Source organism: Carassius auratus, chromosome 20 (assembly GCF_003368295.1).
Source record: "Carassius auratus strain Wakin chromosome 20, ASM336829v1, whole genome shotgun sequence".
Taxonomy (NCBI): Eukaryota; Metazoa; Chordata; class Actinopteri; order Cypriniformes; family Cyprinidae; genus Carassius; species Carassius auratus.
The window spans coordinates 4982012-5004314 of NC_039262.1; the positions used below are offsets into that span (position 1 = coordinate 4982012).

The 22303-nt window shown below is 39.9% G+C and overlaps 3 protein-coding genes and 1 pseudogene across 3 annotated transcripts; 2 read left to right on the forward strand and 2 right to left on the reverse strand.

Moving 5' to 3' along the window:
* Positions 1-1322: 1322 nt before the first annotated feature.
* taar10 (trace amine-associated receptor 10) lies at positions 1323-2375 on the reverse strand. Its single transcript, XM_026195153.1, has one exon. The coding sequence runs from the start codon at positions 2364-2366 to the stop codon at positions 1323-1325; it is 1044 nt and encodes a 347-aa protein (XP_026050938.1). The 5' UTR covers positions 2367-2375.
* A 2363-nt stretch (positions 2376-4738) lies between these two features.
* LOC113037894 (trace amine-associated receptor 13c-like) lies at positions 4739-8581 on the forward strand (annotated as a pseudogene).
* Positions 8582-10251: 1670 nt separating this feature from the next.
* On the forward strand, positions 10252-11277 carry LOC113037806 (trace amine-associated receptor 13c-like). Its single transcript, XM_026195154.1, has one exon. It carries the CDS (start codon positions 10252-10254, stop codon positions 11275-11277), a length of 1026 nt encoding a protein of 341 aa, XP_026050939.1.
* Positions 11278-12543: 1266 nt separating this feature from the next.
* On the reverse strand, positions 12544-18706 carry LOC113037895 (uncharacterized). Its single transcript, XM_026195221.1, has 3 exons — positions 18519-18706; positions 14158-18400; positions 12544-12631 (listed from the first exon to the last, which is right to left on the reverse strand). Exons 2-3 carry the CDS (start codon positions 18153-18155, stop codon positions 12544-12546), a joined length of 4086 nt encoding a protein of 1361 aa, XP_026051006.1. The 5' UTR covers positions 18156-18400; positions 18519-18706.
* Positions 18707-22303: the final 3597 nt, after the last annotated feature.

Here is a 22303-nt window from a genome sequence, read left to right on the forward strand (position 1 = left end):
ATATCGGGAGTTTCCCTAAACCATAGTTTAAATGAACTTTTGCAAACATAAAAACTTAAGTTGTTTTCACACTACCAAGGACTTTGTCACTGTATGTCCGCCAGTGGCTGGCAGTCAGGTTGGTAATGGGCGTTCACACTACTGGTCAGTGGTGTATGAAGTACCTGAAAGCCATACTCAAGTAAAAGTACAGATACAGTATCTTACCAGAAAATAACTTTTGTAGAAGTTGAAGTCACCATAAAGAATATTACTTAGTAAAAAAGTCTTAAGATGTGTGATATTTATTGTACTTAAGTACAAAAATATTTTTTATATATCTTAAACATAATAAAGTATTGAAAGTAAGAGAACAAGTAAATGCAAAATGGAAAAGAAGCAATTAAATATACAGAATATAAAAAATGTTCATACTCAGCTTGAGTAGCAATATTGTGTTCAGTTTTAACTCTTTCTTCCATTTTGTATTTTTAGGTAAGAATAAGAAGCACTTCTTAGTGTTTTAGTACTTACTTATTTTCCAATGCTACTGCTTTAATTTTTCAATATAGGGTCTCTACGAAAAAACTACGTAATTATAATTATCACAAAGATACTGAGAATGTTAAGCTTAGTTAAATTAAAAACTAAAAAAATATAAAAGCAAACAGGAATGATGAGGGTGGGTAAATAATAGCAGATTTGTTTTCAGTAAACTATCCCTTTTAGTGTCTTTATCAGAGACACAAAATTGATAGGCCTAATTTGGCTTTGGGGGCTTTCATACGATTCATATGCTTGTTGAATGTATTGTATTAGGCTATTAAATGAAAAACATTTAAATATGTTTAAAACAGGACAAATGGAAAGCTTTCAGATTTTTTACTTTTAGGTTCCTCCAGGGTATCTTGGGAAGAAACATTGTATTTGATAGTGAAAGGAGAAGTAGTCTGCTTAGAAAGAAGAAATTCTACTCTTGACAGACTTAAAAAAATGTTGTGTAATATTGTGAATAAGTGATTTAATTGGCATATTGAAATATTTAGAGTTGCTTGTAAAACTGAACGTTATGAATGTAATGGATGGGTGTCTAAAGAATAATGACACACAGTGATGCATTTTGACACTTGTTCATATTATAAAGGATTATATAGGCAAAATTTTATCTGCAGACATCTCAGGTAGTGGCTCAGTATAAATAATGCATGTGTCATCTGTTTTTTTTGGCATCATTTTTACTGTGCAGAGATGAAATTATAGTTATATAAATATTAAAACATGTAAGCAGGACATTTCTGTCTTCTTAAATTTAAATAAAAATTATTTACAAGAGATAGTCATTCCTAATCATGTCTTTCCATCAAGTCAAGTTGTGAAGAATTTGCTTGAAATATTTTGGCCAAAAGAATGATTCTCAGAGCTTTTCTGAACCATCTATAAAAGAATGCATACACAAAAGGGTTACACAGAGAATTCAAATATCCAATCCACAAAAAAACATCAAATACAGTTGGTGGTATTGTGTAATCAAGAAAAGGATCTACTAGATTACAGAAGAAAAAGGGTGAGATGCTGACAAAAAATACCCCCATGATGATAGCCAGTGTTTTTGTGGCCTTCCCCTCACTTTTATTAATCGATACACAGTTTTTCTTGCCCATATGTGCTGAATGCTGTATAGACTTTGATTGTTTTTGTGCAACAAGGAGAATTTTTAGATAAATGCTGACAGCGATTATTGCGGGAAGGCCAAAAGCAAGAAATGAGGAAATGGTGCTGGCTGCTGCAGTTTGAAAGATGATACAGGCTCCTTTACAGTCTACATTAGTGAAATAAAACTCCTCATCACCCATAATGTTGAGTTGTAGAAACACCATAGCAAATCCAACAAAAGCAGCCAGACCCCAGCTTAGGGAAATCATAATGAGGGAAATGGGAGGTGTGATTTTACTTCGGTACTGAAGTGGATGACAGACTGCATAATAGCGATCGATTGAGATGAAAGATATGTGCAAAAGAGATGTGATGCATAACATAATATCAACACTGCTGTGTATTTTACAGAACACGTCTCCCAAGTACCAGCAAGTCTCAACAGATCGCAGCATGCTGGGAGGCATCACAAACCCTCCGATGAGAAGATCGGCCACGGCCAGAGAAAGGGTGAGGTAGTTTGTTGGTGTGTGGAGCTGCTTGAAATGAATGATGGCGATGATAACCACCAGGTTTCCACATACTGTGGTAAGCGCAATGGCACTGAAGAACAAATAAAGCAAAATCTGAATCTCTGAAGGGTAGACGAATCTCTCACATGAGTTGTTGGATGACTCAAAACAGAGAACAGGCCCACGGTCAATCCTAGTTTGAGTTGAATTGTTTAGGTCCATGACCAGCTGGATGTGGCTGTTCAAAACAAACAAACACACATTTATTTAAAAGGAAATAATTCACAGTTTTTTCTTATAATCTTCACTTTTAATCATAACTACACAAAAACATTATAAGCACTGCAGCTTGAACATGAATCACTCTATTAAACATTGATGACATACCTTACCTGTCTACAAAAGAGTGAACATGCAGAAAGCACTTATTTATATCCTCACCCCTCCTGCATTGCATCACTACTGTCACTACATCCATCATCCATCATCTATCAACAACAGAAAAGCTTTTCCTATGAGATTTCCCTCGATTTTGATACTGAGTTACATAAATCAACTAATGTAGTCTGTAAAACATGCTATTTTTCTTCATTTTGGTGCTATTATGTTCCTAGATATTTGATAGTTATTACAATTAGCAGATATCAACTTCTTGGATTGATTTTTATCATGTATTTATTGTTTATATTTGGTTGTTTTAAAATGTATTTTATGTGTATGTTTTATAGTTTTGCCCCTTTTCCAGACCCAGGCGTAGAATTTTAAAATAAGAAAACCTTTCATAAAGTATGCATAATTGCATTTTAAGAACTATGAAAATTTAAAGATAATACAAACCTGATTCCAAAAAAGTTGGGACACTGTACAAATTGTAAGAAAAAGGAATGGAATAATTTACAAATCTCATAAACTTATATTTTATTCACAATAGAATACAGATAACATATCAAATGTTGAAAGTGAGAAATTTTGAAATGTCATGCCAAATATTGGTTCATTTTGTATTTCATGAGATCTACACATTCCAAAAAAGTTGGGACAGGTACCAATAAGAGGCCAGACAAGTTAAAAGTACATTCTAGGAACAGCTGGAGGACCAATTTTCAACTTATTAGGTCAATTAGCAGAGTGACAGTATCTCTCAGAAGACAAGATGGGCAGAGGATCACAAATTCCCCCAATGCTGCGGCGAAAAATAGTGGAGCAATATCAGAAAGGAGTTTCTCAGAGAACAATTGCAAAGAGTTTGAAGTTATCATCATCTACAGTGCATGATATCATCCAAAGATTCAGAGAAACTGGAACAATCTCTGTGCGTAAAGGTCAAGACCGGAAAAACCATACTAGATGCCTGTGATTTTTGGGCCCTTAGATGGCACTGCATCACATAGAGATATGCTTCTGTAATGGAAATCACAACATAGGCTAAGGAATATTTCCAGAATACATTGCCTGGAAAGGCACCATCAATGCTGAAAGATATATCCAAGTTCTGCAACAACATATGCTCCCATCCAGACGTCGTCTCTTTCAGGGAAGACCTTGCATTTTCCAACATGACAATGCCAGACACATACCGCATCAATTACAACATCATGGCTGTGTAGAAGAAGGATCCGGGTACTGAAATGGCCAGCCTGCAGTCCAGATCTTTCACCCATAGAAAACACTTGGTGCATCATAAAGAGGAAAATGCGACAAAGAAGACCTAAGACAGTTGAGTAACTAGAAGCCTGTATTAGACAAGAATGGGACAACATTCCTATTCCTAAACTTGAGGAACTTGTCTCCTCAGTCCCCAGATGTTTGCAGACTGTTTGAAAAAAGAAGAGGGGATGCCACACAGTGGTAAACATGGCCTTGTCCCAACTTTTTTGAGATGTGTTGATGCCATGAAACTAAAAATCAACTTATTTTTCCCTTAAAATTATACATTTTCTCAGTTTAAACATTTGATTTGTCGTCTATGTTGTATTCTGAATAAAATATTGAAATTTGAAACCACATTATTGCATTCTGTTTTTATTCACAATTTGTACAGTGTCCCAACGTTTTGGGAATCAGGTTTGTTAATATAAACTCTTTTTATATTTATTTTGTAAAAAGTTTAAATTTTTTAGCACATACAGCTGTTCCATCTTGATAAAAAGTTTTGCCCAAAAATGCTTAAAGGGATAGTTCACCCAAACATTTGTTGGGTGTTTGTTTATCTACTTATCCCCAAGGAATCCAAGATGTTAGTGACTTTGTTTCTTCAGTAGAACACAGACTGAGATATTTAAGTCCAACTGTTTCAGTCTATCGCTCATATAATGTAATTGGATGGAATCACAGCTAAAACATATACTACAAAAATAAAAAAACAAGCACAAACAAAACCAAATTAGACCCTGCAGCTCATGACGATACATTGATGTGTGAAAACACTACAAGAAACTGAACAGTATTTATTTATTTATTTTACCTCTGATTCACGCATTGTCTAAACTGTTATCTTCTTCTGAGCGCGTCCTTCTATGCGCGTTCTCAGCAGCAGGAGCGTGAGGCATCTTCTTCTTCTTGTTTTAAAGTGGATCGCAGACTTATAAGTCTTGATGCCTTCCTACTTTGGAATGCGTCCTCTGAAGGCGCACGTCCTGATTTTGCTGAGTTAGATGTGTTCCTATGTCAACATATTTTGTTGACCCTGGAACAACATTTTACTCCAAAAATATATTCTTGACCATTTCCCTACACCTAAACCTAACTAGATGAATGACACTGATGTACAAGCAACAAACAGTGATTTTAAGCATAAACTAATCACAGTGTTGTTCCATGGACAACAAAGATGTTGTCCCAGGAACATGTCTCACTTGGTAAAATCAGGTTCTGCTCTGAAGGCAGCATTTTCCTGTTTTCGGGTGCAGCCAGAGTGTCATGGTACATTTGAGAAATTGGTGTCAGTAATCTTGGTTTGTGTTCTACTGAAGAAACAAAGTCACCTACATCTTGGATTCCTTGGAGCTAAACAGATGAACATCAAATTTTCATTTTTGTGTGAACTGTGATGTTTGAAGAAAACTCTAGGTGAATTTCACTGAAGTCTTTTTACAATGCAGAACATACATTATTTTCTGAATCATTTCCTGTCATGTAAAAGTGTGAAAATGTAATATTTCTGTGCATTCAGGATTAAAATAAGGGCCTTTGCCTTTGAAGGAGGACTGATTGTCTTTGAAAATGTTAATGTGTGTAAAAAGAATACATTCAGGCAGCGAATCTGTGTCAGTCTGAGTTTATATGTGATTTTAATTTACATGATACAAATATTTTATTAGAATGTGCTTATCAAATGTATTTTTGATTCCTCCATTGAAACATAATACCTGTGTAATTTCTGACTCTTGAGAAATCCAGTTGTGGAAATAACTGGTGGTTAGATTTATCTCTCCTTCATCTAAATATGTTTGTGAGCTGAGGGACTTATTAAATGTGATAAACATGTTTGCAATATATCCTGCTGTTTATCGGCACATTCACACCTGTCCTCATTAAACTCCAAAAGAATCACACTCTGACTCTGATTGATCCCTACAGGAGTGAAAACTTTCACCTCAGAGCATCTGGAGTTGTCTCATTCTGATTTTGCTAATTAGATAATACGGAATAAGGAGTGAAGTTTAAAAAATCTTATCTTATTTGTATTGTTATTGATCGACATCAGGCTGTTAGTTTTCTGATTTAGTATCCTACAAGAATAACCATACCTGTCGCATGGGTCATGGTGATGATAATTTGGAGCATAGCTGCATTATATTCTTATGGCTTAGTGTATTCAAAAACAAATGTGGAAGGACTGGAAGAATACTGTGAGTCAGTGATGCGCGGGTCAATGTATTAATAACCCGCACCCGACCAACGTTTTCAACTAAACCGCCCGCAGCTCGGACCGCAAAAAAAAAAAAAATAAAATAATGTACACGAACCGCTTCCTGACCCGCATTTTTTAAAAGCACTAAATGCTCATCGTATCGTCATTGGGCCATAGGATGTAGGCAAAACTAACTAGGCAAAACAGTGAGGCTCGGGTTTGTTCCGATCAGAGCTCGTGAGTGGAGAGCGTAGGGGAGACCGGGGATGGTTGTAACACTTTTTTCTTCAACGCCTAAAATTACCTTTTTCTTTTGGCTACAAGTCTAAAACTTCTAGGCAAAGTACTCACATGTTTATACTACAAATGGCAACAATTTAAATGTATTCAACTATATCACAGACTTTGTGAGATGATGACAAATACAAGGTGGTCCTTTGTTACAACCTACCCCACTACTGGGGTAGGTTGTAACACATACTGGGGTAAGTTGTAACAGTTAGACAAAATATACAAAAACTAAGGGTACTCCAAGTGATTTGACACAAAAACAGTTTTATTTTAAATGAATGACTGCAACAATAAATATGTGTGAATATGGGGAGTGTATGAGCATATTGTGTGTTTTTGTGCATGTGTGCCTTTGTGTGTGTGCATGTCTGTACATGCACATTCATGTGTGTGTTTGTGTGTGTGTGTGTTCTTGTTTTTGTGTCATATCAGGACACAACTCTGTATAATGACATGGGTATGACACAGGTATTACAAGGAGAGGGTGACTTATGAGGACATAACCCATGTCCCCATTTTTCAAAACACTTATAAATCATACAGAATGAGTTTTTTTGAAAAAGTAAAAATGCACAAAGTTTCCTGTGAGGCTTAGGGTTGGGTGTAGGGTTGGTGAAGGGCCATAGAATATACAGTTTGCACAGTATAAAAACCAATACACCTATGGGATGTCCCCACTTTTCACAAAATGTGTGTGTGTGTGTGTGTGTGTGTGTTTGTGTGTGTGTGTGAGCAAATTAACAGACGTATGTTTATCCCCACTCCAGAGAATGAACAAATGAAATGCATTCTTTACCAGTCACAAGTTCTAGTAATTCTGTAGAATTGTTAAAATCACAAAAATGTTCTTGGTTGTATGTAAGGGGATGGTTGTAACACTTTCAAAACACGTGTTACAACCTACCCCTTCACTGTCACCCATTGTTTAGCAAGCTGTATTAGCATGGTGCTTTGAAATTGGCAGAAGGTTGATACACCATTCTTTACTAGAGAAACTACAGTTTGACCTGATATAACTCATACAACATTATCTACAACGGTAGAAGTACTAAACAAATTTTTTTTTTACTTTCTGACCTCAGAATTAGATTTTCTGCTGTAGCTTAAGGAGAGATAGCAACACAGACTGGAAAACCTCCATGTGGGATTGTAAAGGAAGCCTGATGAAACTGAAATTGTCACATGACTCCTATCTTGCCCCTGATTCATGGAATTGGTAGTGTTACAACTCTCCCCGTGTTACAACCATCCCCGGTCTCCCCTATTTCTGAATATCCCGATCCGCTCGCTCATTCCGTGGGGTCTCACTCAACCCAGAATGGCCTGCTGGTTCGAAAATATGCAAGGAGTCATTTTATTGATTAGTAATAAACCTTCCGGCGCCTTATTATATTGTCTGCTTCGCTATATATTTGCTTCTTTTTTATTAAATATGGGCAGCTGATTGATAAAACATTGATCAAAATTAAGATACAATTTATACAAAACGAAAATCTTTTAAAAATAGTTTTCTATAAAACAAAACTTAATGAAGTCGTCAAAATCATGTTTTACCAAAAACAGCGCTGTTGCTCCCCATGCAGTCTTCCTTGCCGCCTCCATCTCTACGTGCAGACTGAGCTCATGAGTCATCTTCATGCCAGTTATTCAGCCAATAAAGTGTAGGCCTATGTATTTCAAAAATGTACATTTTATTTCAAAGGACCCGACCGACCGCGACCCGAATATCATTAAAAATATTTTTGGATGACTCGTAACCGCGGGCAACCCCGGGCGACCGCAGGCACCCGCTCATTTTGGATCAACCAGCGCATCACTGCTGTGAGTCAATATACCTGTATGGGAAGTTGTACTTTGTATTTCAATCCATTGTGGTCAGTTTTACACACATTACTAACGTTTTTCTTGCCTTGTTCCAAATGATTGGTCTGTATGCAAAAATTTTTGTAGTTGCTAAAAGGCACATTAGAACAATCGGTGAGGCAAACCAGCACGAACAAGAGAATATGTTTAAAAGCTCCCAACGATCTGAATGAAAAGCAGCAAAAACTCTCGGTGTGGTCGTGGGTGCTTATATTATTTGCAAGTTACCATTTTTATAAACTCTTTGATGGATCCTTATATCAACTTTTCTACTCTTTTGGTTCTCTTTGATGCATTTGGCTGGATAGGCTACGTTAACGCCACCATAAACCCCATCATATATGACCTTGTCTACCCATGGTTTAGAAAATCTCTTTCACCTCTGATATCAGTGTCTTTACTGTTTGATTCCATTTTCATATGTGCATGACATTGATACTTTGAAACCTTTGCAAATCACATAAATAAATACAGTGTAAAATCAGATGCTTAAACTGTGCAAAATTAAATGGTGATCTAAAGTCAGTTCTCTGACACACTTTGGATGTTAAATACAGATTTCATGCCGAATGTGGAAAGACATGAATTCTGATTTGATGATTCAGACAATTTTTAAATCTATATTTTATTCAGTTTTTAATGTACAAAAGCGGTATGCTGACGTTCACGGCATATTTCTTCAGTAGGTTTTTATTCAACTAAGTATTTCTTTCAAGCTAAATAACGTCTTTAAAAGCTTTCCAGGAGAAAGTCTTCCCTCTGTGTTTTTGATCTTCTCAGTGGTATTTCCTTTGAAATACATGATCTTCTTGCGCCCATCTTTGCTCACGTGTTCAGTTCCAGAGATTGTTTTTATTATTATTAGATTATAATGCTGAAGATTGTAGTTTGCACAGACACTGTTACCTTGATAAAGTGGAGAAAATTAAATATTCTATGTTTGTAAAGGACAGGTTAATGAATTGGGCCCAATACAACTTTAATGTTAAGGGCTAAAAATAAGACTGAAGGTAAAAATGTTTATAATATTTACAGTATGTAGCACAGAGGTGGCCAAAAATGGTCTTGGAGAGACACAGTCCTGTAGAGTTTTGCTTCAACCCTAACCTCAAACACACCTGAACCAACTAATCAAGGTCTAGAAGTTATTAGAAAGCTGAAGGCAGGTACATTTGTATCAAGCTTGGAGCTAATTTCTGCAGTACTGTGGCTCTCCAGAACAAATGTTGGCCACCCCTTATGTAACATGTTTGCCAAGCTTGTTTGCCTTTTTGTCTCTCTGTGCAGTTGAAATGGCATTAAATGTTATGTTCCATGATGCTGCATTTTGATAGGATTTATTTAAGCTAAAACAGCATAGTTTTCTTTTATACTCGACCAAATGTTTTTTTCTGGACAAACCAGTCTGTACACTATCAGAAAAAAAAGTACAAGCTGTCACTGAGCAGAACTCTAGACTAGAAAAGCGCAAAGGTAGCCTACATATTTATATCTGATTTATCCATGAATGGTACATTAGTACCTTCAGCAAGTGTCAAAATCCATTCCTGGAGGGCCATTGTCCTGCAGAGTGTAACTCCAACAAACTCCAAAACACCTGGAAGTTGCTAGGAGAAACTTGGCTGCATTAAAAATCACAATCTCTTAAATATTTTATAAATAAGTAAATACTTCACACCTGCAAAAATAATATGTTCTATAAAGTATGAATGTGATATACTTCTTTTGTCACATATTGTTTTTCACTTGGGAAGTATGCAGTTTTGGATACAGCCCTTGATTAGCTGGTTCAGGTGTGTTTGATTAGGGTTGGCAAAACACTGCAGGACAGTGGCCCTTCAGGAACTGAATTTTACAGTCTCGTCTTAAAGGTACATACTAAAAAGTACCTTTAGTTCCATTTAAAAGGTTACCGCCCAAGTGAGAGTTATGTACCTTTCCAGTGTATATTTGTATTTTTTAATGAGTGCTTGTTGGTCATTTGCTGCCATGAAGATGTGGGAGGGTTGCAAAATAGCATGAAGTGTATTTAAGGGCCTAACTAGTCCAACTGGAACTTAGATTTGACTTTTCAGAGACGAAGAAACCACGACAGGCAGGATGGATTTATCATCACAAGAATACAATCCCACTCAGTTTTGTTTTCCTGAAGTGAACAACTCTTGTCTAAAAGGGACACATCATGTTTACACACAGACTGTGGTGTATCTTGTATTGGTGTCTGCAATGACTGTGACCATTCTAGGAAATTCGGTGGTCATCATTTCCATTGCGCACTTCAAACAGCTCCAGACTCCCACTAACATCCTTGTGATGTCTCTGGCTCTAGTAGATCTGCTGCTTGGACTGTTGGTCATGCCTTTCAGTATGATCCGTTCTGTGGATGGCTGCTGGTATTATGGAGATGCCTTCTGTTTGCTGCACTCCTCTTTTGACTTGTTTCTCACATCAGTGTCTATTTTGCATCTTGTTTGTATTGCTTTTGATCGACATCAGGCTGTTTGTTATCCACTTCAGTATCCTACAAGAATAACCATACCTATTGCATGGGTCATGGTAATGATAAGTTGGACTATGATTGCAGTCTATTCATATGGTCTGCTGTACTCAAAAGCTAATGAGGAAGGACTGGAGGAATATATAGAATCAATATATTGTATAGGACATTGCAGTCTGTTTTTCAGTAAATTATGGTCTGTTTTAGACACGTTAATAACTTTTTTCTTTCCTTGTTCCGTCATGATTGGATTGTATGTTAGGATTTTCGTAGTTGCAAAAAAGCATGTAAGAACAATTAGTGAGGCAAACCAGCATGATAATGAGAATCTGTTTAAAACCTCTCGACGATCTGAACGAAAAGCAGCAAAAACTCTTGGTGTGGTCGTTGGTGCTTTTATCATTTGCTGGTTGCCATTTTTTATAAACTTTGTTATAGATTCTTTCATCAGCTTTTACACCCCACTTGCTCTCTTTGAAGTGTTTGTCTGGTTAGGCTACATTAACTCCACCATAAACCCCATCATATATGGCTTTTTCTACCCATGGTTTAGGAAAACACTTGCTCTCATTGTAACAAGGAGAATTTTTGAACCAAACTCATCTGATATCAATGTTTTTAGTGTTTGAATTAATATTTCAAGTCAATATTTTTATACTTACTGCAATCGTTTATAATAAAATGAACAAAGAACAGTGTAAATAGCATGTGTTTTATTTGTGCAAAATTAAAAGATGATTTAAGTGACTGACTGGCAAAATAGGTTTACATGATTTCTTGAAAATCAAAAACAAAAGCAGTCCATCTTAGTTTAGTTAGTGAATGTGTTAAGTGCAAATGTACAGAGGTGGACAAAGTATGCGTTCCATTACTTGAGTGAAAGTGCAGATAATACTGGTCAAATATTACTCCATCACTAGTGAAAGTTGTAAATACTGTAAAGATTTTTCCTTATGAAAGTAAAAGTACCTAGGCATCATTTTATTATTGTTGTATGTAATACTTGCAGTACCTAAAAAAAAGCCATGTTTTAGAGAAGAAGAAAATTCACCCACCAAGCTACAAAGTAAAAACTTTCTATTTGACGTCCTTGATAGAAATGTTGTAGCAGACCCCGCCCGAATGATGGCCCAAGCTTTACTGATGTTAATGAAGTTTATTGAGTCCGTTTTCACTCAAAAATCACCGTAAGACTCCAAGAATCACCGTAAGAGCTAAACCAACAAAGTACAAGAAGCGCGAATTACAGACTAGTTCAAACCTCTATCATTAACATACAGTGAATTACACAAAACAGTCATTACAACAAACAGTTATCAAATATATACAGACCTTATGCATTTTCGGGGGGTGCTTAAAGTTGCAAACGTTATCTGCGACACAACTCTGATGAACTTGAACTGCGTGCTCTCCCTTTCCTTCCCTGTAGTCTACAACACCCGTCAAAATAAAAGTCCCTCTTTAGTAAGACAGATAATGCATTTCTTAAACCCATTTAAACTCACAGAAAGTCTGTTACACTCCCACCAAATTATAAATGTTATTTTGACATGCATAATTTTCAAACATAAGTAATTTTAACTTGATTTGTTCACTCCGCTTCCAATAATAAGACCAACTTCTGAGCTGGTCTCTCTACGACTGAGACCTTGTTTACCCGTTCTCCTTTTTTGTTTAGTTTTTTGTCACCGAGTGCTATTGTGACTTTCCTTACTAGTCCATCTTGGCTAGTTACAGTGTCTATGACCCGTCCTAGTCTCCACTCATTTCTTGGAAGGTTCTCATCTGTATCCATGACCACATCACCAATCTGCAAATTCCTTTTTGGAGCATGCCAGCATTGTCTAGCCATAATGTTGTGGAGATACTCTTTTTTCCATCTACTCCAAAACTGTTCAGTAAGGTACTGCACCTGTCTCCATCTCTTTCTCCCGTAGATGTCTTCTCTTATGAACTTTCCTGGTGGTGGTAGGACCGTGGTGGCTTTCATGGTAATCAGATGGTTAGGTGTGAGTGGTTCTAAGCTCTTGGGGTCGTTCAGGTTATCCACTGTAAGGGGGCGACTGTTGACTATCGCCATGGCTTCATAAAATAAAGTGCGCAGTGAAGCATCGTTAAGCCTGCCTGATGAGAGGGAAACTGTAGCATTAAGAACACTCCGTACAGTTTTGATTTGACGCTCCCATACACCACCTGCATGACTGGAATGAGGGGGATTCATTACAAAATCACACTGTTTATCTGCAAGGAAAGCGGTGAGCCTTTCTGGGTCAAGCTGCTGTAATGCTGAGTTCAGTTCGTTTTTTGCGCCAACGAAATTGGTACCTTGGTCACATCTGATCTGCCGTACTGTGCCTCGAATTGCAATAAAGCATCGCAAACTGTTGATGAAAGCATCTGTGGACATATCTTCTAACATTTCTATATGAATGGCTCTTGAACAAAAGCAAGTTAGAAGCAGACCATACCTTTTGTGCTGTTTTCTTCCTTCTTTAGTCATGAATGGACCAAAGCAATCCATACCACAATACACAAACGGTGGGGAAGGCTCTACACGTTCTGTGGGAAGATCACTCATCCGCTGGCCTTCCACAGGTTTTCTCAACCTTCTACAAGGTACACAGTTGCGAATGTAAGATGTGACAGCTCTGTTTATTCCAGGTATCCAATAGCCGGAAGATCTGATTGCATTAATTGTGAAACCCTTTCCTTGATGCTTTACACTTTCATGATAGTGTGCAATAATCAACTTTGTTACATGATGATCTTTAGGAAGGATCAGTGGGTGCTTGAACGAGTGAGTGCATGATGAGTGGATAAGTCTTCCTCCCACCTTGATCATACCATGAAGGTCTATGAAGGCGTCCAGGTGATGAAGTTTATTATAACCTGGAAGTTGTTTTCCTTGACTCAGGACATCTATTTCTTTCTGATATGCTTGTTTTTGAACTCCTTTTAGAATCAAGCCTTTTGCATGTTCCTGTTCACCTACAGAAGCTGGCGCATTAGTTTTATCCTTCTTAATCCGTCTCACAAGGCGTGCAATAGCTTTGACAGCATTAGACCAAGATGAGAACTTTGACAAATGGTCTACAAGATCTTTACTTTCTGTGGTTTCTGTTTGAAACGTCTGGATCTTTTTAACTTCTGGATCTCCTATTGGAAGCTCCGGTACAACATTTGAGGTCTCTATTTCTTTCTTCCACAGGAATGAAGGACCTGAGAACCAGTTGGACGAGAGCAATTCATTTATTGTTCTTCCTCTTGAAGCATTGTCTGCTGGGTTATCATCTGTTGGGACGTATAGCCATTGTTTGGGTGCTGTGCTTTGGCGTATTTTTTGGACTCTGTTGGATACAAACGTATGAAAACGACGGGCGTCGTTATTGATGTAACCCAAGACCACCTTTGAGTCAGTCCAAAAGAATTCATTGACATTGGTGAGGTCAAGCTCTTCTCTGAGCATATTGCTCATTTGGACTGATACCACTGCTGCCGTCAACTCTAACCTTGGAATTGTAGTAATCTTTACAGGAGTAACCCGGGCTTTGCCAATGAGGAAAGTGCAATGAATCTCATCCTTCTCATTGATTACTCTCAGATAAGAACACTGACCATAACCACAGGTACTTGCATCAGAGAAATGATGTATTTCCGTTTTTACAATTTTACCGAAATCAGCAGGCACATAGCATCGTGATATGTCCACCTTTTCCAGATTGACAAAGTCATTCTGCCATTTCTCCCACCATGGGCTAAGAGCAAGGGAAAGTGGATCATCCCAGCCTGTACCCTGGCGACACATTTCTTGTAGGATCCTCTTACCATTGAGAACATAGGGAGCTACAAAGCCCAAAGGATCATATATGGAGGCAACCGTTGACAATATGCCACGACGTGTTGTAGGTTGACCTTTTAGTGGGATATGGAATTGGAAGCTATCACTCTGTATGTTCCAATGAATTCCCAGCGCTCTTTCAAGTGGCATGTCATTGAAGGTAAGATCCTTTGTTTCAAAGTTTACAGCACGTTCTGATGCTGGTATGCTCTGCAGAACAGTGTTGTCATTTGACACAAACTTGTGAAGTCGAAGACTTCCCTTTATGCACAACTCCCGTGCTTCCTTTGCCAGCTGAATGGCCTTTTCCACCGTCTCTACACTTGTGACTCCATCATCAACATAGAAGTCTCTTAAGATGAACTGAGCGGCTAATGGGTATGATTGACTATGCTCACTGGCTAGATATCTTAGTCCATAGTTTGCGCAGCCAGGCGAAGAAACCGCGCCGAAAAGATGCACTTTCATCCGATAATCTTGAAGCGCTGAATTTGTGTCTCCGTTTTTCCACCATAAGAAGCGCAGGTAATCTCGGTCATTTTCCTGGACATGAAACTGGTGAAACATTTTTTCGATGTCACATATTACAGCTATAGGATGCCTTCTGAACCTAACAAGGACTCCGGTGAGATTGTTTATCATGTCTGGTCCTGGTAACAAATGTTCGTTGAGACTTGTGCCTTTGAATTTTGCGGAACAATCAAAAACGACACGTAGCTTGTCTGGCTTTTTTGGATGGTAGATGCCATGATGAGGTATGTACCACTTTTCGCCAACAGTTCCATCATCATTCACTGTTTCTACATCACCTCTTTCAATGATGTCATTCATGTAAGCAATGTAGTCTGTCTTATATTTCTCGTTTCTACAGAATTTCTTGTTCAAATGATTGAGTCTGACCTTGGCAAGCTCTCTGTTATCAGGTAAGTATGGCCGTTGTTTGAACGGAAGAGGCATTTCATAATGTCCTTGAGCATTTTTCTTTATACCTTCTTTGAGTTTGTCTAGGAACACAATATCATCCTGAGAAATTGTCTTTTCATCTGCTGTGACATCCTTAAAGTCCGACTCGAGTACACGGATGGCATCCATAGGTGTCAAAGCTGGAATCTCCTTTGTGGCTATTCTGTGACACAGACTGACTGATGTTGATCCGTTGATACCTGGTGTGGAGCAGCCCACAACACTCCATCCTAAGTCAGTTAGAATAGCATAAGGTTCATCATCTTTTCCTAGTATAACTTGCCTGGGAGCTAGCACTCTGTGGCAGTTGTAGCCAATAAGTAAACCTACTTCACAGCTGAGAAGAGGTGACATTTCGTCTGTGATTACCTTCAAGTGACTCCAGTTCTTTGCCGTTTCCTGCGTTGGTATGTGATCACGATTGACAGGAATACACTCCTTGGTGTATACTGGAGGCAGATTGATATGTACTGATGAATTGTACCCTCTCACACGAAGATCAGACACTCTTTTACTTTTAATTATCATACTATCTCCTATCATGGTGGTAAGTTTGAGTTTTATTGGCTGAGAATCCACTTGCAGTGTATTACTCACTTCTTCATCAATGAAAGTGGTGTCACTCTGAGTGTCTAACAAAGCATAGACAAGCTGTTCATTGGATGGATTTTTGATGGACGACACCCACACAGGTACAATCATGGATGTAATGACTGAACGACCTTGTCTTGTGATATTAAGCGATATGGCATCTGTAATCTCACTCTCACGTGCATGCTCCATGCTTACCGTTGGTTGCTTTCTGTTTCCGTTATTCTCATAGTTGTAGTCATGAAGACATGTGGGATGTCGCAGTTTGCATACATCACATGTGTGGCGATGCCGACAATCCTTAGCACAGTGACCTGGTTTCATACACCCAAAACAGAGTTTGTTGTCTTTGACATAGGACCTTCTGTCTTTCAGAGACTTTACCATGAATTCTGGGCACTTACAGAGTGGATGGCTGTCATCTTGACACAACATGCATGATGTTTTTAACTGTCCTTTAGCCATTGTCTGTTTGTCACTGTTTTCTGTTGTTTGTGTTTTGAAGACAATCGCCTTGTTTCTTTTGGTTTCATTTGAGATTCTTCTCTCATGAGGTGACTCGCGTGAATGAAGAGCATGTAGAGAAGTGATAGGATTACACACTATTTCTGCTTCAGTTGACATGAATTTTACAAAGTCTTGAAAGCTTGGAAATTCCTTGCCATCCATAAGTGATGTTGTGACTTGGCGGTTCCACCTGGAGGCTGCCCAGTCAGGAAGTTTCTGTACCAGCTTTTGATTCTCTTCACAGTCGTTTAATATTTCCAGGCCTTTAACATGAGGTATGGCTTGCAGGCAGGCATTTAAGAAGTCTGAAAATGTTCTCAGGCCTTCTGCATCTTTGGATGATATTCTTGGCCACTTTGACAGCTTTTCACGGAATGCTCTTTGAATGACAAATGGCTGCCCGTATCTTTGGTTAAGCTTGTTCCAAGCATCTTTGTACGCTTCTTCATCATTACGATAAAAGGTGCCTTCAAGATATTTGTGTGCTGAGCCACTGACATACTTTTTCAAATAATAGAGTTTATCAGCTGCAGAGATGCCTTTTCTATCTATAAGTGACATAAATGAGGCTTTCCAGTCCACAAACTGAATTGGGTCTCCATTGAACACTGAAGGCTCGGGTATGGGTAACCTGTTGATGGCTATGCTGTCCTGAACTGCCTGAGCAAGATGGGACACTTCACTGAGAGGTGTTGACTGAACAACACTGCAATGATGTAACATTTCATTTCTCTGCCCTTGATGATCATTCGGTATTGACTGACTTCTTGTCTCTTGTTTTATTTCTTCATCATAGGATTTTATTCTGGCTCGAGCAACCTCTATATCCTTTTCCACCTGCAGCCGTTCCAGTTCAAACTTTTGAGTTTCTAACTCTCTTCTGAGTTGCTCTTCTAAAGTTCTTATTTTTTCCTTTTGTTGCCTTTCTGTTTGCATCATCTTATATTCAGCCTCTTTTGCAGCCAGTTCTGCTGCAGCATCTGCACGTTTGCTTGTTGCACTAGAGGATCTGGAATGGCTACTGACACTTGTTTTTGAAGCACTGGAACCATATATAGAGCGAGCATAACTATGTGCTAAAAGTTCACGCAGCCTGCCCCTTTCTCTTTCTGCATCAAATTCGCCATCTACAAATGCCATTCTTTCAAGCACTATTTTGATTATGTCATTGGTCACAGCTTCACATGCATCAATTTTACGTCTTAAATCTGCAGTAGGTGTAACATGTTCCCTTATGTCACTGAAGAGTTTCAAAATATTATTATTTTTGTCCTCAATAGAGTCAGCCATTTCAGCCAGCTGTTTATCAGTTATGTCCGTTTTTAAGCTCTGTCTTGCTTTACGAGCTTCTATCTTCCATTGCTCATACAAAGTGTTTAATCTTTTTTCTTTCTTACAGCATTCATCTTTCTGATAAGCAAGCATTTTCTCCGTGGGCATATGCGGACGTTCTGAACGTCGAGTGAGTTCTTTACTGTCTTGCTTTTGACACTGAGATTCAGGTTTATCTTTATCCTTATTTTTAACTGCTTCATTTTTATCCTTTTCACCTTCAATATCCGTCTGAAGCAGGCTTTCAGAATCCGGTTCGTCCGTATCCATTTCCATAGTGAACTCGTTGACTACAGCGACTCTGCTCCGTAGACCATCACGCTGATTCCGACGTGCAGCAATCCGTCATATTGCCATCGTGAGCATGCACGTGCATCGAGGATCTTAACCAGCGAAGGTAAAGCTCTTACTGTAGCAGACCCCGCCCGAATGATGGCCCAAGCTTTACTGATGTTAATGAAGTTTATTGAGTCCGTTTTCACTCAAAAATCACCGTAAGACTCCAAGAATCACCGTAAGAGCTAAACCAACAAAGTACAAGAAGCGCGAATTACAGACTAGTTCAAACCTCTATCATTAACATACAGTGAATTACACAAAACAGTCATTACAACAAACAGTTATCAAATATATACAGACCTTATGCATTTTCGGGGGGTGCTTAAAGTTGCAAACGTTATCTGCGACACAACTCTGATGAACTTGAACTGCGTGCTCTCCCTTTCCTTCCCTGTAGTCTACAACACCCGTCAAAATAAAAGTCCCTCTTTAGTAAGACAGATAATGCATTTCTTAAACCCATTTAAACTCACAGAAAGTCTGTTACAAATGTAGTGTAGTGAAAAGTACGATATATGTATTTCAAATGTAGTGAAGTTTTAGTCATAAGTTTTCCAGAAAAGAAATTATTTCTGATTGTGTCCGAACTATTGTGGTATATCACCACTGGTGCTGAAGTATTTTGGTTCATGAAATAACATTCATACAGGCCCTACTAGGCCCAAAAACATGAGCAAAAATAAGTAATTCTGACACACTGTGCCTTATGTATAACATTAAATACATATTGCCTCCCAAACTTTTTGCATTTTTGCATTTCTGCATTTTAAAATGTCACCATAGAACACATATCCACCTCCGTCAAGCTAAGTAATTTACAGTAAAAAATATGAAAATAGTGCCTCAGTGCAAAAGGACGGTAGTAAACACTCAATTTTCAGATAAAGGCAGTTCATCACTGAATTCAGGGATGTCATCATCCAGTTCAAATTCATTTAAAATAGTATCTGTACAATAAAGTCGATGATATTGCTGGAAATTAAGTGTCCCCAACTAAAAAAGCCAGAGGTGATAAATATTCCCATATAACCTCCAAATTGTTCTGGTAGGGTTTGTCAAGAAACAAATAGAAAATGTAATCTATTATTAGTTGAAAGTCTCCGGTCATTGCATTCAAGCATATATGTGACCCTGGACCACAAAACCAGTCATAATGGTCAATTTTCTTTTCTTATTGAGATTTATACATCATCTGAAAGCTGAATAAATATGCTTTCCATTGATGTAAGGTTTGCTAGGATAGGCCACAAAATGTAAAGCACTATTTAACTTGACTCTGTTGTATTGTTTTTTTTTGTCCTAAAATGTGTCCCATAATTTTAGTTTATTACTGCTTGTTTCCTTGAATAAGGTAGAATAGGGAAACATCTTGCAAAACATCCATTAATATTGTTTATGTAGCTGATGCTAATGTAATTCTCGGTCATGACCTGTTGTTTGCCTTTATATAAGCAAACTGGCAGTGAGTTTCTGCTTTAGGATTCTGGATCTGCAGAAATATCATAAACATGGGCCTTGAGCTTTAAAGCAGTGAAGACTTTCTCTCACTGCCTTGCCACTGGAATACAAGCTGTTCACTTGACTTTCATTTGAATTGTGTAAATGTGTTCATTCTTCTACATATCTGCAATCTCTGTGCTGACTGTGTGTGGAAATCAACAATTTTCAAGCAGCTACACACACTGACCAACTTCCTCATCCTCTCATTTTCACGTGATTATGCCTGTTCTTGGGTCTGTGTCACTCATTAATGTCATGCTTGTAGCTATTGATTGCTATTATGCTGTTTGTGAGCCACTGTACATGTTTGTTAAAAATTACAATTAGAAAAACACTGATGTGCATAAGTTTCCATCCGTTATAATCTAGAACCGATAGATTTGTTAATTTTGTATGTAAGAATTCCCTCTGTTGCCTTGAGACAAGCTAAAGCCATTTCAACACGTCAAAGAAAAGGGCATCTCAGAAAAATCTCAAATCATTCTGGAAATCAGAGGTGAAAGTAACAAAAACGTCTCTAGGTTACGCATGTAACCATGGTTCCTGGATAGAACGAGATGCTGTGTAGAAAAAAGTTATGGGGAACGCATCTAGCATGAGCGACTCTGAATATCATGTGTAATCTGTCCAATGGAAGAGCGTGACATCACGGGCGGGGTGACGTAAGTGACCAGGAAACTATAAAGGCACGTGCCGCGCAGCAGGCATCAGCTTCGAGTACCAGCAAGCGCCGGCAGGGGATATGGCATCTTGACGCAGCGTCTCGTTCCCTCGAGGAACAATGGTTCCCTTTCAGTTGGTCACGTTCGACGTTTCGAATGGGGATCTCGCCCGAGAGCCCAATCACCTTAGAGTGGTACAAAACGAGCCAATGGTACACAAAGTACCTTGGTCTGCGGAATTTGCATCGCGAGCTCCGCCCCGCAGAGCGGGTATATAAGGAGCAACACGAGCAACTCGCATTCAAGTTTTCACTTCGGAGCCGAGCACATCGCTTGCTGCAATCACCGGAGTGTTTACAAGCAAGAGCTGGTGTTGGTGTGACGGCGCGATTCAGCGGTTCGTCTGGGTTTCCTGCGACAGCTCCCGCGTTCCCCTAAGCGGTTCAACACCTCTAAAAGAGACAATTTCTCTCAAAAAAGAGATACGGGCCGATATGCGTCTTTTTAAAGATGTCATTTCGCCCGTGTGTTTCTGGGTGCGGTCGATATATCGCTCCTCATGACGGTCACGATCGCTGTGTCACGTGTCTGGGCTTCCAGCACGCTGAGACTGCGTTCGTGGATGGCTCATGTTCTCATTGCGGGGACATGACCATCTCGACGTTGAGATCGAGATTCGATTACCTTAAAAGGTATAGAGTCCCCTCTGCCACACCCCGTTCTAGCTCTTCTTCTCGTAAGAGAGCTACTTCGGCTGGTGGCCAGGGTGATCTGAGGGTTACTGTGTGGGCTTCCCCGACGAGCGAACCTCCTCGGGCCACACCCCCCTCAAATACGCCGCAGCCGTTCGAGTTCCCGGATGAGTTTGCTGGACCCTTTCAGGCTCCTGACATCTCATTCGGGGCTCGCGAAGAGGACCGTATGTCGATCGCCGCATCACAAGGGGGGCTTGAGTCCTCGGGAGATGAGGGTTCGGCTGCGTTGCCTCCCTCGGGAGTGCCCGCGTTGTCCGAGTCCGATCCCGAGCTGAAGGCCGTGCTTTCCTGGGCAGCGGAGAGCATCGGGCTTGAGTGGAATCCTCCACCCTGTCCCGAGCGCTCGAGGCTGGATGATTGGTTCCTGGGGGCTGCTCATGCGGATCGCCAGCACCCCCCTCTGGTTCCTTTCTTCCCGGAAGTGCACCAGGAAGTAACTAGTTCATGGAAGGCACCTTTAACTGCCCGAAACCATTCTGGTTCTTCCTCCGCCTTCACTGCCCTCGATGGCGGGGCGGCCAAGGGGTATGCTGGGATTCCCCCAGTGGAGCATTCTGTTGCGATGCAACTGTGTCCACAGAGCGCCTCCGCTTGGCGTGGTGGTCCCAAGCTGCCCTCCAAGGCCTGTAAGTTCTCATCCACGCTCCACCCTTCTGCCTTGCATGCCATGGCCTCACTTCAGGTCTATCAGGCCAAGCTGCTCCGGCAGCTGCACGAGGGCGGTGCTGACCCAGGGGTTTTGCAGGAGGCGCGCACTGCTACCGACCTCGCTCTCCGGGCGACGAAGGTCACTGTGCACTCCTTGGGTCAGGTGATGTACACTTTGGTGGTCCAGGAGCGCCACCTATGGCTGAACCCGACAGACATGAGGGAGTCTGATCGGGCTCAGCTCCTCAACTCCCCGGTCTCCCAGCATGGCCTCTTCGGCGACGTGGTAGAGAGCTTTGCCCAGCAGTTCTCTGCCGCCCAGAAGCAGTCTGAGGCCATCAGACACATCTTGCCCCAGCGGCCCACTGCTGCTTCCACCCTGCCGCCGGCGCAACCTCAGCCTGCTCGTCACTGAGGGCGCCCCCCTGCGGCCTCCTCCACTCCCGCTCGGCCACAGCAGCAGCCTTCACCCCGGCCACAGCGAGGAGATGGCCGCAGAAGGGCGGCGCAACCCGTCTCT

Bases quoted from the DNA above. Each gene is read 5' to 3' on its own strand.
- LOC113037806 (XM_026195154.1), top strand. From the start codon at position 10,252: ATGGATTTATCATCACAAGAATACAATCCCACTCAGTTTTGTTTTCCT.
- taar10 (XM_026195153.1), bottom strand. From the start codon at position 2,366: ATGGACCTAAACAATTCAACTCAAACTAGGATTGACCGTGGGCCTGTT.
- LOC113037895 (XM_026195221.1), bottom strand. From the start codon at position 18,155: ATGGAAATGGATACGGACGAACCGGATTCTGAAAGCCTGCTTCAGACG. The intron at 12,632-14,157 runs GTTAGAGTTGAC...TTACCATGAAAG, and splicing joins AAGATTACTACAATTCCAAG to CCACCACGGTCCTACCACCA.